This window comes from Oncorhynchus tshawytscha, unplaced genomic scaffold (genome assembly GCF_018296145.1).
Source record: "Oncorhynchus tshawytscha isolate Ot180627B unplaced genomic scaffold, Otsh_v2.0 Un_contig_684_pilon_pilon, whole genome shotgun sequence".
Classification (NCBI taxonomy): Eukaryota; Metazoa; Chordata; class Actinopteri; order Salmoniformes; family Salmonidae; genus Oncorhynchus; species Oncorhynchus tshawytscha.
In genome coordinates, this window is record NW_024609003.1 from 42,501 (window position 1) to 55,472 (window position 12,972).

General features: G+C 46.5%; 1 protein-coding gene across 1 annotated transcript in view; it reads left to right on the forward strand.

Annotated features, from left to right (window-relative positions):
* Window positions 1–12,652, forward strand: part of LOC121844102 (DNA-directed RNA polymerase I subunit RPA49-like) — a 25,276-nt gene extending 12,624 nt beyond the window's left edge. The window contains 7 exon segments of the mRNA XM_042313993.1: window positions 1,280–1,390; window positions 4,805–4,898; window positions 5,008–5,122; window positions 5,125–5,137; window positions 8,445–8,526; window positions 9,772–9,903; window positions 11,844–12,652. Of these exon segments, the coding sequence (XP_042169927.1) occupies window positions 1,280–1,390; window positions 4,805–4,898; window positions 5,008–5,122; window positions 5,125–5,137; window positions 8,445–8,526; window positions 9,772–9,903; window positions 11,844–12,111 (815 nt within the window). The 3' untranslated portion in view covers window positions 12,112–12,652.
* The last annotated feature ends 320 nt before the right edge of the window (window positions 12,653–12,972 follow it).

Below are 12,972 nucleotides of genomic sequence, written 5' to 3' on the forward strand. Positions count from 1 at the left end.
CTCCACCAATCAGGCCTTTATGGTAGAGTGGCCAGGCGGAAGCCACTCCTCAGCAAAAGGCACATGACAGCCCACTTGGAGTTTGCCAAAAGGCACCTAAAGACTCTCAGACCATGAGAAACAAGATTCTCTGGTCTGATGAAACCAAGATTGAACTCTTTGGCCTGAAAGCCAAGCGTCACGTCTGGAGGAAACCTGGCACCATCCTTACGGTGAAGCATGGTGGTGGCAGCATCATGCTGTGGGGGTGTTTTTCAGGGACTGGGAGACTAGTCAGGATCGAGGACAAAGATGAACGGAGTAAAGTACAGATCCTTGATGAAAACCTGCTACTTGGTATTATGGGGTTATTGTGATGTCATTATGGGGTACTGTGATGTCATTATGGGGTACTGTGATGTCATTATGGGGTACTGTGATGTCATTATGGGGTACTGTGATGTCATTATGAGGTATTGTGATGTCATTATGGTGAGAGGGGGAAAAAACAATTGAATCCATTTTAGAATAAGGCAACAAAATGTGGAATAAGTCAAGGGGTCTGAATACTTTCTGAAGGACACAGTCAGACCAGAAGACATACACACACACCTGTACAGTAACACACACACACACCTGTACAGTAACACACACACACCTGTACAGTAACACACACACACACACACCTGTACAGTAACACACACACCTGTACAGTAACACACACACACACCTGTACAGCAACACACACACACCTGTACAGTAACACACACACACACACACACCTGTACAGTAACACACACACACACACACACACACACACCTGTACAGTAACACACACACACCTGTACAGTAACACACACACACCTGTACAGTAACACACACACACCTGTACAGTAACACACACACACACACCTGTACAGTAACACACACACACACCTGTACAGTACACACACACACACACACACCTGTACAGTAACACACACACACACACCTGTACAGTAACACACACACACACACACCTGTACAGTAACACACACACACACACCTGTACAGTAACACACACACACACACCTGTACAGTAACACACACACACACCTGTACAGTAACACACACACACACCTGTACAGTACACACACACACACACACCTGTACAGTAACACACACACACACACACACCTGTACAGTAACACACACACACACACACCTGTACAGTAACACACACACACACCTGTACAGTAACACACACACACACACACCTGTACAGTAACACACAGCTGTAACACAGTGAATGTTTCTCCAGCCCTTCAGCAGGAGGTTGTTCAGGCAGAGTCCCAGTCTGAAGTGTCTCATTACCTTCCTCCCTGCTACCCCGACGCCGACACACCTCAACACGTCTACCTGTTTGACGACAGTATCCTTCACCTGGACTGTGTGTGTGTGTGACTCCAGGTTAAACTGTGTGTGTGTGACCAGGTTAATGTGTGTGACCAGGTTAATGTGTGTGTGTGTGTGTGTGACTCCAGGTTAAACTGTGTGTGTGTGACCAGGTTAATGTGTGTGACCAGGTTAATGTGTGTGTGTGTGTGTGTGTGTGACCAGGTTAGTGTGTGTGTGTGTGTGTGTGTGTGTGTGTGAGACACCAGGTTAATGTGTGTGTGACCAGGTTAATGTGTGTGTGTGTGACCAGGTTAATGTGTGTGTGACCAGGTTAATGTGTGTGTGTGTGACCAGGTTAATGTGTGTGTGACCAGGTTAATGTGTGTGTGTGTGTGTGTGTGTGACCAGGTTAATGTGTGTGTGTGTGACCAGGTTAATGTGTGTGTGTGTGACCAGGTTAATGTGTGTGTGTGTGTGACCAGGTTAATGTGTGTGTGTGTGTGTGACCAGGTTAATGTGTGTGTGTGTGTGAGACCAGGTTAATGTGTGTGTGAGACCAGGTTAATGTGTGTGTGTGTGTGTGTGACCAGGTTAATGTGTGTGTGTGAGACCAGGTTAATGTGTGTGTGTGTGTGTGTGTGTGTGTGTGTGAGACCAGGTTAATGTGTGTGTGTGTGACCAGGTTAATGTGTGTGTGTGTGAGACCAGGTAATGTGTGTGTGTGTGTGTGTGTGAGACCAGGTTAATGTGTGTGTGTGTGTGACCAGGTTAATGTGTGTGTGTGTGTGTGTGTGAGACCAGGTTAATGTGTGTGTGTGTGACCAGGTTAATGTGTGTGTGTGTGTGTGTGTGTGTGAGACCAGGTTAGTGTGTGTGTGTGTGTGTGTGTGTGAGACCAGGTTAATGTGTGTGTGTGACCAGGTTAATGTGTGTGACCAGGTTAATGTGTGTGTGTGTGACCAGGTTAGTGTGTGTGTGTGTGTGTGTGTGTGTGTGACCAGGTTAATGTGTGACCAGGTTAATGTGTGTGTGTGACCAGGTTGATGTGTGTGTGTGTGTGACCAGGTTAATGTGTGTGTGTGTGTGAGACCAGGTTAATGTGTGTGTGTGTGTGTGACCAGGTTAATGTGTGTGTGTGTGTGACCAGGTTAATGTGTGTGTGTGTGTGTGAGACCAGGTTAATGTGTGTGTGTGTGACCAGGTTAATGTGTGTGTGTGTGAGACCAGGTTAATGTGTGTGTGTGTGTGTGTGTGAGACCAGGTTAATGTGTGTGTGTGTGACCAGGTTAATGTGTGTGACCAGGTTAATGTGTGTGTGTGTGTGTGTGTGACCAGGTTAGTGTGTGTGTGTGTGTGTGTGTGTGTGTGTGTGTGTGTGTGTGTGACCAGGTTAATGTGTGACCAGGTTAATGTGTGTGTGTGACCAGGTTGATGTGTGTGTGTGTGAGACCAGGTTGATGTGTGTGAGTGACCAGGTTAGTGTGTGTGAGTGACCAGGTTAATGTGTGTGAGTGACCAGGTTAATGTGTGTGTGTGAGTGACCAGGTTAATGTGTGTGTGTGAGTGACCAGGTTAATGTGTGTGTGTGAGTGACCAGGTTAATGTGTGTGTGTGAGTGACCAGGTTAATGTGTGTGTGTGAGTGACCAGGTTAATGTGTGTGTGTGAGTGACCAGGTTAATGTGTGTGTGTGAGTGACCAGGTTAATGTGTGTGTGTGAGTGACCAGGTTAATGTGTGTGTGTGAGTGACCAGGTTAATGTGTGTGTGTGAGTGACCAGGTTAATGTGTGTGTGTGAGTGACCAGGTTAGTGTGTGTGTGAGTGACCAGGTTAATGTGTGTGTGTGAGTGACCAGGTTAATGTGTGTGTGTGAGTGACCAGGTTAATGTGTGTGTGTGAGTGACCAGGTTAATGTGTGTGTGAGTGACCAGGTTAATGTGTGTGTGTGAGTGACCAGGTTAATGTGTGTGTGTGAGTGACCAGGTTAATGTGTGTGTGTGAGTGACCAGGTTAATGTGTGTGTGACCAGGTTAATGTGTGTGTGTGTGAGACCAGGTTAATGTGTGTGTGTGACCAGGTTAATGTGTGTGTGTGTGAGTGACCAGGTTAATGTGTGTGTGTGTGAGTGACCAGGTTAATGTGTGTGTGAGTGACCAGGTTAATGTGTGTGTGTGTGTGTGTGTGTGTGTGACCAGGTTAATGTGTGTGTGTGAGTGACCAGGTTAATGTGTGTGTGTGTGAGTGACCAGGTTAATGTGTGTGTGTGTGTGACCAGGTTAATGTGTGTGTGTGTGTGAGTGACCAGGTTAATGTGTGTGTGTGTGTGTGTGTGTGTGTGTGTGAGTGACCAGGTTAATGTGTGTGTGTGAGTGACCAGGTTAGTGTGTGTGTGTGAGTGACCAGGTTAATGTGTGTGTGTGTGAGTGACCAGGTTAATGTGTGTGTGTGTGTGTGTGACCAGGTTAATGTGTGTGTGTGAGACCAGGTTAATGTGTGTGTGTGAGACCAGGTTAATGTGTGTGACCAGGTTAATGTGTGTGTGTGACCAGGTTAATGTGTGTGTGTGTGTGAGTGACCAGGTTAATGTGTGTGTGTGTGTGTGACCAGATTAATGTGTGTGTGTGTGTGTGACCAGGTTAATGTGTGTGTGTGTGTGTGTGTGTGTGTGAGTGACCAGGTTAATGTGTGTGTGTGTGTGTGTGTGAGTGACCAGGTTAGTGTGTGTGTGTGTGTGTGTGTGTGAGTGACCAGGTTAATGTGTGTGTGTGTGTGTGTGACCAGGTTAATGTGTGTGTGTGAGACCAGGTTAATGTGTGTGTGTGAGACCAGGTTAATGTGTGTGACCAGGTTAATGTGTGTGTGTGTGTGAGTGACCAGGTTAATGTGTGTGTGTGTGTGTGTGTGTGACCAGGTTAATGTGTGTGTGTGTGTGTGTGAGTGACCAGGTTAATGTGTGTGTGTGTGTGTGTGTGTGTGTGTGTGAGTGACCAGGTTAGTGTGTGTGTGTGAGTGACCAGGTTAATGTGTGTGTGTGAGTGACCAGGTTAGTGTGTGTGTGTGTGTGTGAGTGACCAGGTTAATGTGTGTGTGTGTGAGTGACCAGGTTAATGTGTGTGTGTGTGAGTGACCAGGTTAATGTGTGTGAGTGACCAGGTTAATGTGTGTGTGTGTGAGTGACCAGGTTAATGTGTGTGTGTGTGTGTGTGAGTGACCAGGTTAATGTGTGTGTGTGTGTGTGTGAGTGACCAGGTTAATGTGTGTGTGTGTGTGTGTGTGAGTGACCAGGTTAATGTGTGTGTGTGTGTGTGACCAGGTTAATGTGTGTGTGTGTGACCAGGTTAATGTGTGTGACCACGTTAATGTGTGTGACCAGGTTAATGTGTGTGTGTGACCAGGTTAATGTGTGTGTGTGACCAGGTTAATGTGTGACTCCTTACCTGAGTACCAGTCCTGTCTCCTGTGGAGTACGATGTCCTGGATGCTGCTGGCTCCAAGATGGCCGCCCTGACCCCAGAGGAACTACAGAATTTAACAGATGAAGGGTCGGACTACAACACTACTGCTGTTATTGTGTTGTTGATGTTGTTGTTGTGATGGTGGTGTTGACGTTGTTGTGGTGTTGTTGACGTTGTATTGACGTTGTTGTTCCAGGTGTCAGAGCGTGGTGAGTCAGTTGGAGAGCCTGCCCAGAGAGGGCGTGGCCAGAGAGAGACATGCTCGCTGTGCCTTCTACCTCCTCCTGCTGCTCAAACTGGCACGGCAGAAAACATGACTCGCAAGTGTGAGTGCCACGCCGTGTGTGTGTGTGTGTGTGTGTGTGTGTGTGTGTGTGTGTGTGTGTGTGTGTGTGTGTACGAGAAGCAAGTGTTGACTTTTTTTAAAGTAATCCTCGTTTGAGCCTGCACCTGTAGTGTTCACCGAGAACATAATCTCTAATCTCTCGTATCGTTAAGGGTTGTGTTAATGTTGTTTTCTAGTCGGGCAGGAGGAGGGCTGCCCTCGTATCATTAAGGGTTGTGTTAATGTTGTTTTCTAGTCAGGAGGAGGGCTGTCCTCGTATCATTAAGGGTTGTGTTAATGTTGTTTTCTAGTCAGGCAGGAGGAGGGCTGTCCTCGTATCATTAAGGGTTGTGTTAATGTTGTTTTCTAGTCAGGCAGGAGGAGGGCTGCCCTCGTATCATTAAGGGTTGTGTTAATGTTGTTTTCTAGTCAGGAGGAGGGCTGTCCTCGTATCATTAAGGGTTGTGTTAATGTTTTCTAGTCGGGCAGGAGGAGGGCTGCCCTCGTATCATTAAGGGTTGTGTTAATGTTTTCTAGTCAGGAGGAGGGCTGCCCTCGTATCATTAAGGGTTGTGTTAATGTTGTTTTCTAGTCAGGAGGAGGGCTGCCCTCGTATCATTAAGGGTTGTGTTAATGTTGTTTTCTAGTCAGGAGGAGGGCTGTCCTCGTATCATTAAGGGTTGTGTTAATGTTGTTTTCTAGTCAGGAGGAGGGCTGTCCTCGTATCATTAAGGGTTGTGTTAATGTTGTTTTCTAGTCAGGAGGAGGGCTGTCCTCGTATCATTAAGGGTTGTGTTAATGTTTTCTAGTCGGGCAGGAGGAGGGCTGCCCTCGTATCATTAAGGGTTGTGTTAATGTTTTCTAGTCAGGAGGAGGGCTGCCCTCGTATCATTAAGGGTTGTGTTAATGTTTTCTAGTCGGGCAGGAGGAGGGCTGCCCTCGTATCATTAAGGGTTGTGTTAATGTTGTTTTCTAGTCAGGAGGAGGGCTGTCCTCGTATCATTAAGGGTTGTGTTAATGTTTTCTAGTCGGGCAGGAGGAGGGCTGCCCTCGTATCATTAAGGGTTGTGTTAATGTTTTCTAGTCAGGAGGAGGGCTGTCCTCGTATCATTAAGGGTTGTGTTAATGTTTTCTAGTCAGGAGGAGGGCTGTCCTCGTATCATTAAGGGTTGTGTTAATGTTTTCTAGTCAGGAGGAGGGCTGTCCTCGTATCATTAAGGGTTGTGTTAATGTTGTTTTCTAGTCAGGAGGAGGGCTGCCCTCGTATCATTAAGGGTTGTGTTAATGTTGTTTTCTAGTCAGGAGGAGGGCTGTCCTCGTATCATTAAGGGTTGTGTTAATGTTGTTTTCTAGTCAGGAGGAGGGCTGTCCTCGTATCATTAAGGGTTGTGTTAATGTTGTTTTCTAGTCAGGAGGAGGGCTGTCCTCGTATCATTAAGGGTTGTGTTAATGTTTTCTAGTCGGGCAGGAGGAGGGCTGCCCTCGTATCATTAAGGGTTGTGTTAATGTTTTCTAGTCAGAAGGAGGGCTGTCCTCGTATCATTAAGGGTTGTGTTAATGTTTTCTAGTCAGGAGGAGGGCTGCCCTCGTATCATTAAGGGTTGTGTTAATGTTGTTTTCTAGTCAGGAGGAGGGCTGCCCTCGTATCATTAAGGGTTGTGTTAATGTTGTTTTCTAGTCAGGAGGAGGGCTGTCCTCGTATCATTAAGGGTTGTGTTAATGTTTTCTAGTCGGGCAGGAGGAGGGCTGCCCTCGTATCATTAAGGGTTGTGTTAATGTTTTCTAGTCAGGAGGAGGGCTGTCCTCGTATCATTAAGGGTTGTGTTAATGTTTTCTAGTCAGGAGGAGGGCTGTCCTCGTATCATTAAGGGTTGTGTTAATGTTGTTTTCTAGTCAGGAGGAGGGCTGTCCTCGTATCATTAAGGGTTGTGTTAATGTTGTTTTCTAGTCAGGAGGAGGGCTGTCCTCGTATCATTAAGGGTTGTGTTAATGTTGTTTTCTAGTCAGGAGGAGGGCTGTCCTCGTATCATTAAGGGTTGTGTTAATGTTGTTTTCTAGTCAGGAGGAGGGCTGTCCTCGTATCATTAAGGGTTGTGTTAATGTTGTTTTCTAGTCAGGAGGAGGGCTGTCCTCGTATCATTAAGGGTTGTGTTAATGTTTTCTAGTCAGGAGGAGGGCTGCCCTCGTATCATTAAGGGTTGTGTTAATGTTTTCTAGTCAGGAGGAGGGCTGTCCTCGTATCATTAAGGGTTGTGTTAATGTTGTTTTCTAGTCAGGAGGAGGGCTGCCCTCGTATCATTAAGGGTTGTGTTAATGTTGTTTTCTAGTCAGGAGGAGGGCTGTCCTCGTATCATTAAGGGTTGTGTTAATGTTTTCTAGTCAGGAGGAGGGCTGTCCTCGTATCATTAAGGGTTGTGTTAATGTTTTCTAGTCAGGAGGAGGGCTGTCCTCGTATCATTAAGGGTTGTGTTAATGTTGTTTTCTAGTCAGGAGGAGGGCTGCCCTCGTATCATTAAGGGTTGTGTTAATGTTGTTTTCTAGTCAGGAGGAGGGGCTGCCCTCGTATCATTAAGGGTTGTGTTAATGTTGTTTTCTAGTCAGGAGGAGGGCTGTCCTCGTATCATTAAGGGTTGTGTTAATGTTGTTTTCTAGTCGGGCAGGAGGGCTGCCCTCGTATCATTAAGGGTTGTGTTAATGTTTTCTAGTCAGGAGGAGGGCTGTCCTCGTATCATTAAGGGTTGTGTTAATGTTTTCTAGTCAGGAGGAGGGCTGTCCTCGTATCATTAAGGGTTGTGTTAATGTTGTTTTCTAGTCAGGAGGAGGGCTGCCCTCGTATCATTAAGGGTTGTGTTAATGTTGTTTTCTAGTCAGGAGGAGGGCTGTCCTCGTATCATTAAGGGTTGTGTTAATGTTGTTTTCTAGTCAGGAGGAGGGCTGCCCTCGTATCATTAAGGGTTGTGTTAATGTTGTTTTCTAGTCAGGAGGAGGGCTGCCCTCGTATCATTAAGGGTTGTGTTAATGTTTTCTAGTCAGGCAGGAGGAGGGCTGTCTTCGTATCATTAAGGGTTGTGTTAATGTTGTTTTCTAGTCAGGAGGAGGGCTGCCCTCGTATCATTAAGGGTTGTGTTAATGTTTTCTTGTCAGGCAGGAGGAGGGCTGTCTTCGTATCATTAAGGGTTGTGTTAATGTTTTCTAGTCAGGCAGGAGGAGGGCTGTCTTCGTATCATTAAGGGTTGTGTTAATGTTTTCTAGTCGGGCAGGAGGAGGGCTGTCTTCGTATCATTAAGGGTTGTGTTAATGTTTTCTAGTCGGGCAGGAGGAGGGCTGCCCTCGTATCATCCACATCAAGCTGATGAGGACCTTCACCGTGGAGACCTTCAATAACGGCAGGTAGCTGTCCACTCGCTGGCACCCTACATAGTGCACTAGACCCGGGCCCATAGATCGTCTGCTTTTCAAATAGCACCCTACATAGTGCACTAGATAGGGAATAGAGCTCTCCATAGTGCACTAGATAGGAATAGAGCTCTCCATAGTGCACTAGATAGGGAATAGAGCTCTCCATAGTGCACTAGATAGGGAATAGAGCTCTCCATAGTGCACTAGATAGGGAATAGAGCTCTCCATAGTGCACTAGATAGGAATAGAGCTCTCCATAGTGCACTAGATAGGGAATAGAGCTCTCCATAGTGCACTAGATAGGGAATAGAGCTCTCCATAGTGCACTAGATAGGGAATAGAGCTCTCCATAGTGCACTAGATAGGGAATAGAGCTCTCCATAGTGCACTAGATAGGGAATAGAGCTCTCCATAGTGCACTAGATAGGGAATAGAGCTCTCCATAGTGCACTAGATAGGGAATAGAGCTCTCCTCTCCTTCCTCTGAGGTAAAAAACAGATTTAGTTCAATTCAGTAGTTTCATTGGTATTAATGTCTAGGGTGCAGAATGTTACGTGTGTGTGTGTGTGTGTGTGTCTCTAGGGTGCAGAATGTTACTAATGTGTGTGTGTGTGTCTAGGGTGCAGAATGTTACTTGTGTGTGTGTGTGTCTAGGGTGCAGAATGTTACTAATGTGTGTGTGTGTGTGTGTGTGTCTCTAGGGTGCAGAATGTTACGAATGTGTGTGTGTCTCTAGGGTGCAGAATGTTACTAGTGTGTGTGTGTCTCTAGGGTGCAGAATGTTACTAATGTGTGTGTGTGTGTCTCTAGGGTGCAGAATGTTACTAATGTGTGGTGTGTGTGTGTGTGTGGGTGTGTGTGTGTGTGTGTGTCTCTAGGGTGCAGAATGTTACTAATGTGTGTGTGTGTCTCTAGGGTGCAGAATGTTACTAATGTGTGTGTGTGTGTGTGTGTGTCTCGGGTGCAGAATGTTACTATGTGTGTGTGTGTGTCTCTGGGGTGCAGAATGTTACTAATGTGTGGTGTGTGTGTGTGTGTGTCTCTAGGGTGCAGAATGTTACTAATGTGTGTGTGTGTCTCTAGGGTGCAGAATGTTACTAATGTGTGTGTGTGTGTGTGTGTGTGTGTGTGTGTGTGTGTGTCTCTAGGGTGCAGAATGTTACTAATGTGTGGTGTGTGTGTGTGTCTCTAGGGTGCAGAATGTTACTAATGTGTGTGTGTGTGTGTGTGTCTAGGGTGCATTACTTGGTGTCTACGTCGATGCGTGTGAAGGTGGCAGCGTACTGCCTGGCCCTGCTGCTCCACATGGGAGACATGACCGCTGACCTCACCCTGTTACACAGAGACCTGGGGGTCACAGAGAAACGGTGAGAGACCTGGGGGGTGGGGGTCACAGAACAGGAGAGCGAGAGAGACACCTCTTTTTTTTTTTAAATTAGGTGCCGAAATTGTTGCAAACCCTATTACCAGCCTGTTCAACCTCTTTCGTATTGTCTGAGATTCCCAAAGGTTGGAAAGCTGCCGCGGTCATCCCCCTCTTCAAAGGGGGAGACACTCTAGACCCGAACTGCTACAGACCTATATTTACCCTGCCTTTCTAAGGTCTTGAAAGCCAAGTTAACAAACAGATTACCAACCATTTTGAATACCTGGGTGTCTGGTTAGACTGTAAACTCTCCTTCCAGACTCATATCAAACATCTCCAATCCAAAATTAAATCTAGAATTGGCTTCCTATTTCGCAACAAAGCCTCCTTCACTCATGCTGCCAAACATACCCTCGTAAATCTGACCATCCTGCCGATCCTCGACTTCTGTGATGTCATTTACAAAATAGCCTCCAATACCCTACTCAACAAATTGGATGCAGTCTATCACAGTGCCATCCGTTTGTCACCAAAGACCCACCATTGCGACCTGTACGCTCTCGTTGGCTGGCCCTCCCTTCATACTCGTCGCCAAACCCTCTGGCTCCAGGTTATCTACAAGTCTCTGCTAGGTAAAGCTCCGCCTTATCTCAGCTCACTGGTCACCATAGCAGCACCCACTCGTAGCACGCGCTCCAGCAAGTATATCTCACTGGTCACCATAGCAACACCCACCCATAGCACGCGCTCCAGCAGGTATATCCCGCTGGTCACCATAGCAACACCCACCCGTAGCACACGCTCCAGCAGGTATATCCCGCTGGTCACCATAGCAACACCCACCCGTAGCACGCACTCCAGCAGGTATATCCCGCTGGTCACCATAGCAACACCCACCCGTAGCACACGCTCCAGCAGGTATATCCCGCTGGTCACCATAGCAACACCCACCCTAGCACGCACTCCAGCAGGTATATCCCGCTGGTCACCATAGCAACACCCACCCGTAGCACACGCTCCAGCAGGTATATCCCGCTGGTCACCATAGCAACACCCACCCGTAGCACGCACTCCAGCAGGTATATCCCACTGGTCACCATAGCAGCACCCACCCGTAGCACGCGCTCCAGCAGGTATATCCCACTGGTCACTCCCCAAAGCCAATTCCTCCTTTGGCTGCCTTTCCTTCCAGTTCTCTGCTGCCGCTGACTGGAACAAACTGCAAAAATCTCTAAGTTGGAGACTCACATCTCCCTCACTAACTTTAAGCACCAGCTGTCAGAGCAGCTCACAGATCACTGCACCTGTACATAGCCCATCTGTAAACAGCCCATCTATCTACCTACCTAGCTCATCCCCATACTATATTTATTTATTTATCTTGCTCCTTTGCACCCCAGTATCTCTACCTGCACATTCATCTTCTGCCGATCTACCACTCCAGTGTTTAATTGTTATATTGTAATTACTTCCCACCATGGCCTATTTATTTCCTTAACTTACCTCATTTACACCACTGTATATAGACTCTTTGTTTTCTTTTGTTCTACTGTATTATTGACTATGTTTGTTTACTCCATGTGTAACTGTGTTGTTGTTTACTCCATGTGTAACTGTGTTGTTGTTTACTCCATGTGTAACTGTGTTGTTTACTCCATGTGTAACTCTGTTGTTGTTGTTTGTGTCGAACTGCTTTGCTTTATCTTGGTCTGGGTCTCAGTTGTAAATGAGAACTTGTTCTCAACTACCTGGTTAAATAAAGGTGAAATTTAAAAAAACAGTTAAATAAAGGTGAAATAAATCAAATAAATACAAATGTAGCTCCTTTAAATAAATAAAGGTGAAATAATTAATAAAAAACACAAAAGCAACAGCGTTACTGATATTCTGTGTGTGTGTGTGTGTGTGTGTGTGTGTGTGTGTGTGTGTGTGTGTGTGTAGGATGGTGGAGGTGGCCAAGTCGATGGGGCTGACCCTGTCCAGACACGGCTGTGTGACGGGGGACGACGGCGGTCCGACGGCCGAAAACAGACTGGCGTCTCTGCGGCTGCCCCTCGTCAAATACCAAACGTTCACGGAGATACGCAAACGCAAAAAATGCATTAGAGGAAGACTAGGAAGACGAGGAAGACGAGGGGAAACGCTTCCAAAACACACCGACAGCGTCCCATTTGAGGAAAATAGTACGCAGCGTCGTCTGGTCGTCTGAAGTTCAACGTTCACCGTTTCTGCCAAGCCGTCTGCAGCAGACAGTCTGATACATCCAACGTGACGCTCTACCCAGAATGCACTGCCTCTGAAACGCAACGCCGCAAGGATAACGCAGTGTGGTTTACTGGAGATGAATGTACTTCTGGGTGTACCAACATGTAATGATGCTGTCGGTGTGATTGAAGTGTAAGGAGGAAGAGGGGAGGTGAGGAAGACGGGGGTAAGGAGGAAGAGGAGAGGGTAAATATTCCTAGAGGGGAGGTGAGGAAGATGGGGATAAGGAGGAAGAGTGAAGGGGAGAGGGTAAATATTCCTAGAGGGGAGGAGAGGAAGACTGGGGTAAGGAGGAGGAGGGAAGGGTAAATATTCCTAAAGCGGGTTAGATAAAGATGGATACTAGAAACCCTCTATTATGTAAACAAATAAAACATTTTAATGTAATAAACTTTATTTTAATGTAATAATGTAATAAACTACATTCAGGTTGTGTGTGAGTTCATACCGCTCTGTCAGAACATCACCCGTCTGGAAGAACTGAGGAAGTGACTCGTGTGGTTCTTGAAAACATTTAGAAAGCACTGTAAAAACAGACACGAGTAGACATTTCAGTGAGGAAACAGGATTTTTTTGAGAAACGTGAATATTGTCATCATTGTTAAGGCCAGGAGTTATTCCTAGTCAGGTAAAACTCCAAACCCTAACCACTGATATACCAGTCACATGATACTGTCATGATACCACACCAGTCTCATGATACTGTCATGATGCCACACCAGTCACATGATACTGTCATGATGCCACACCAGTCACATGATACTGTCATGATGCCACACCAGTCACATGATACTGTGGTTGATGC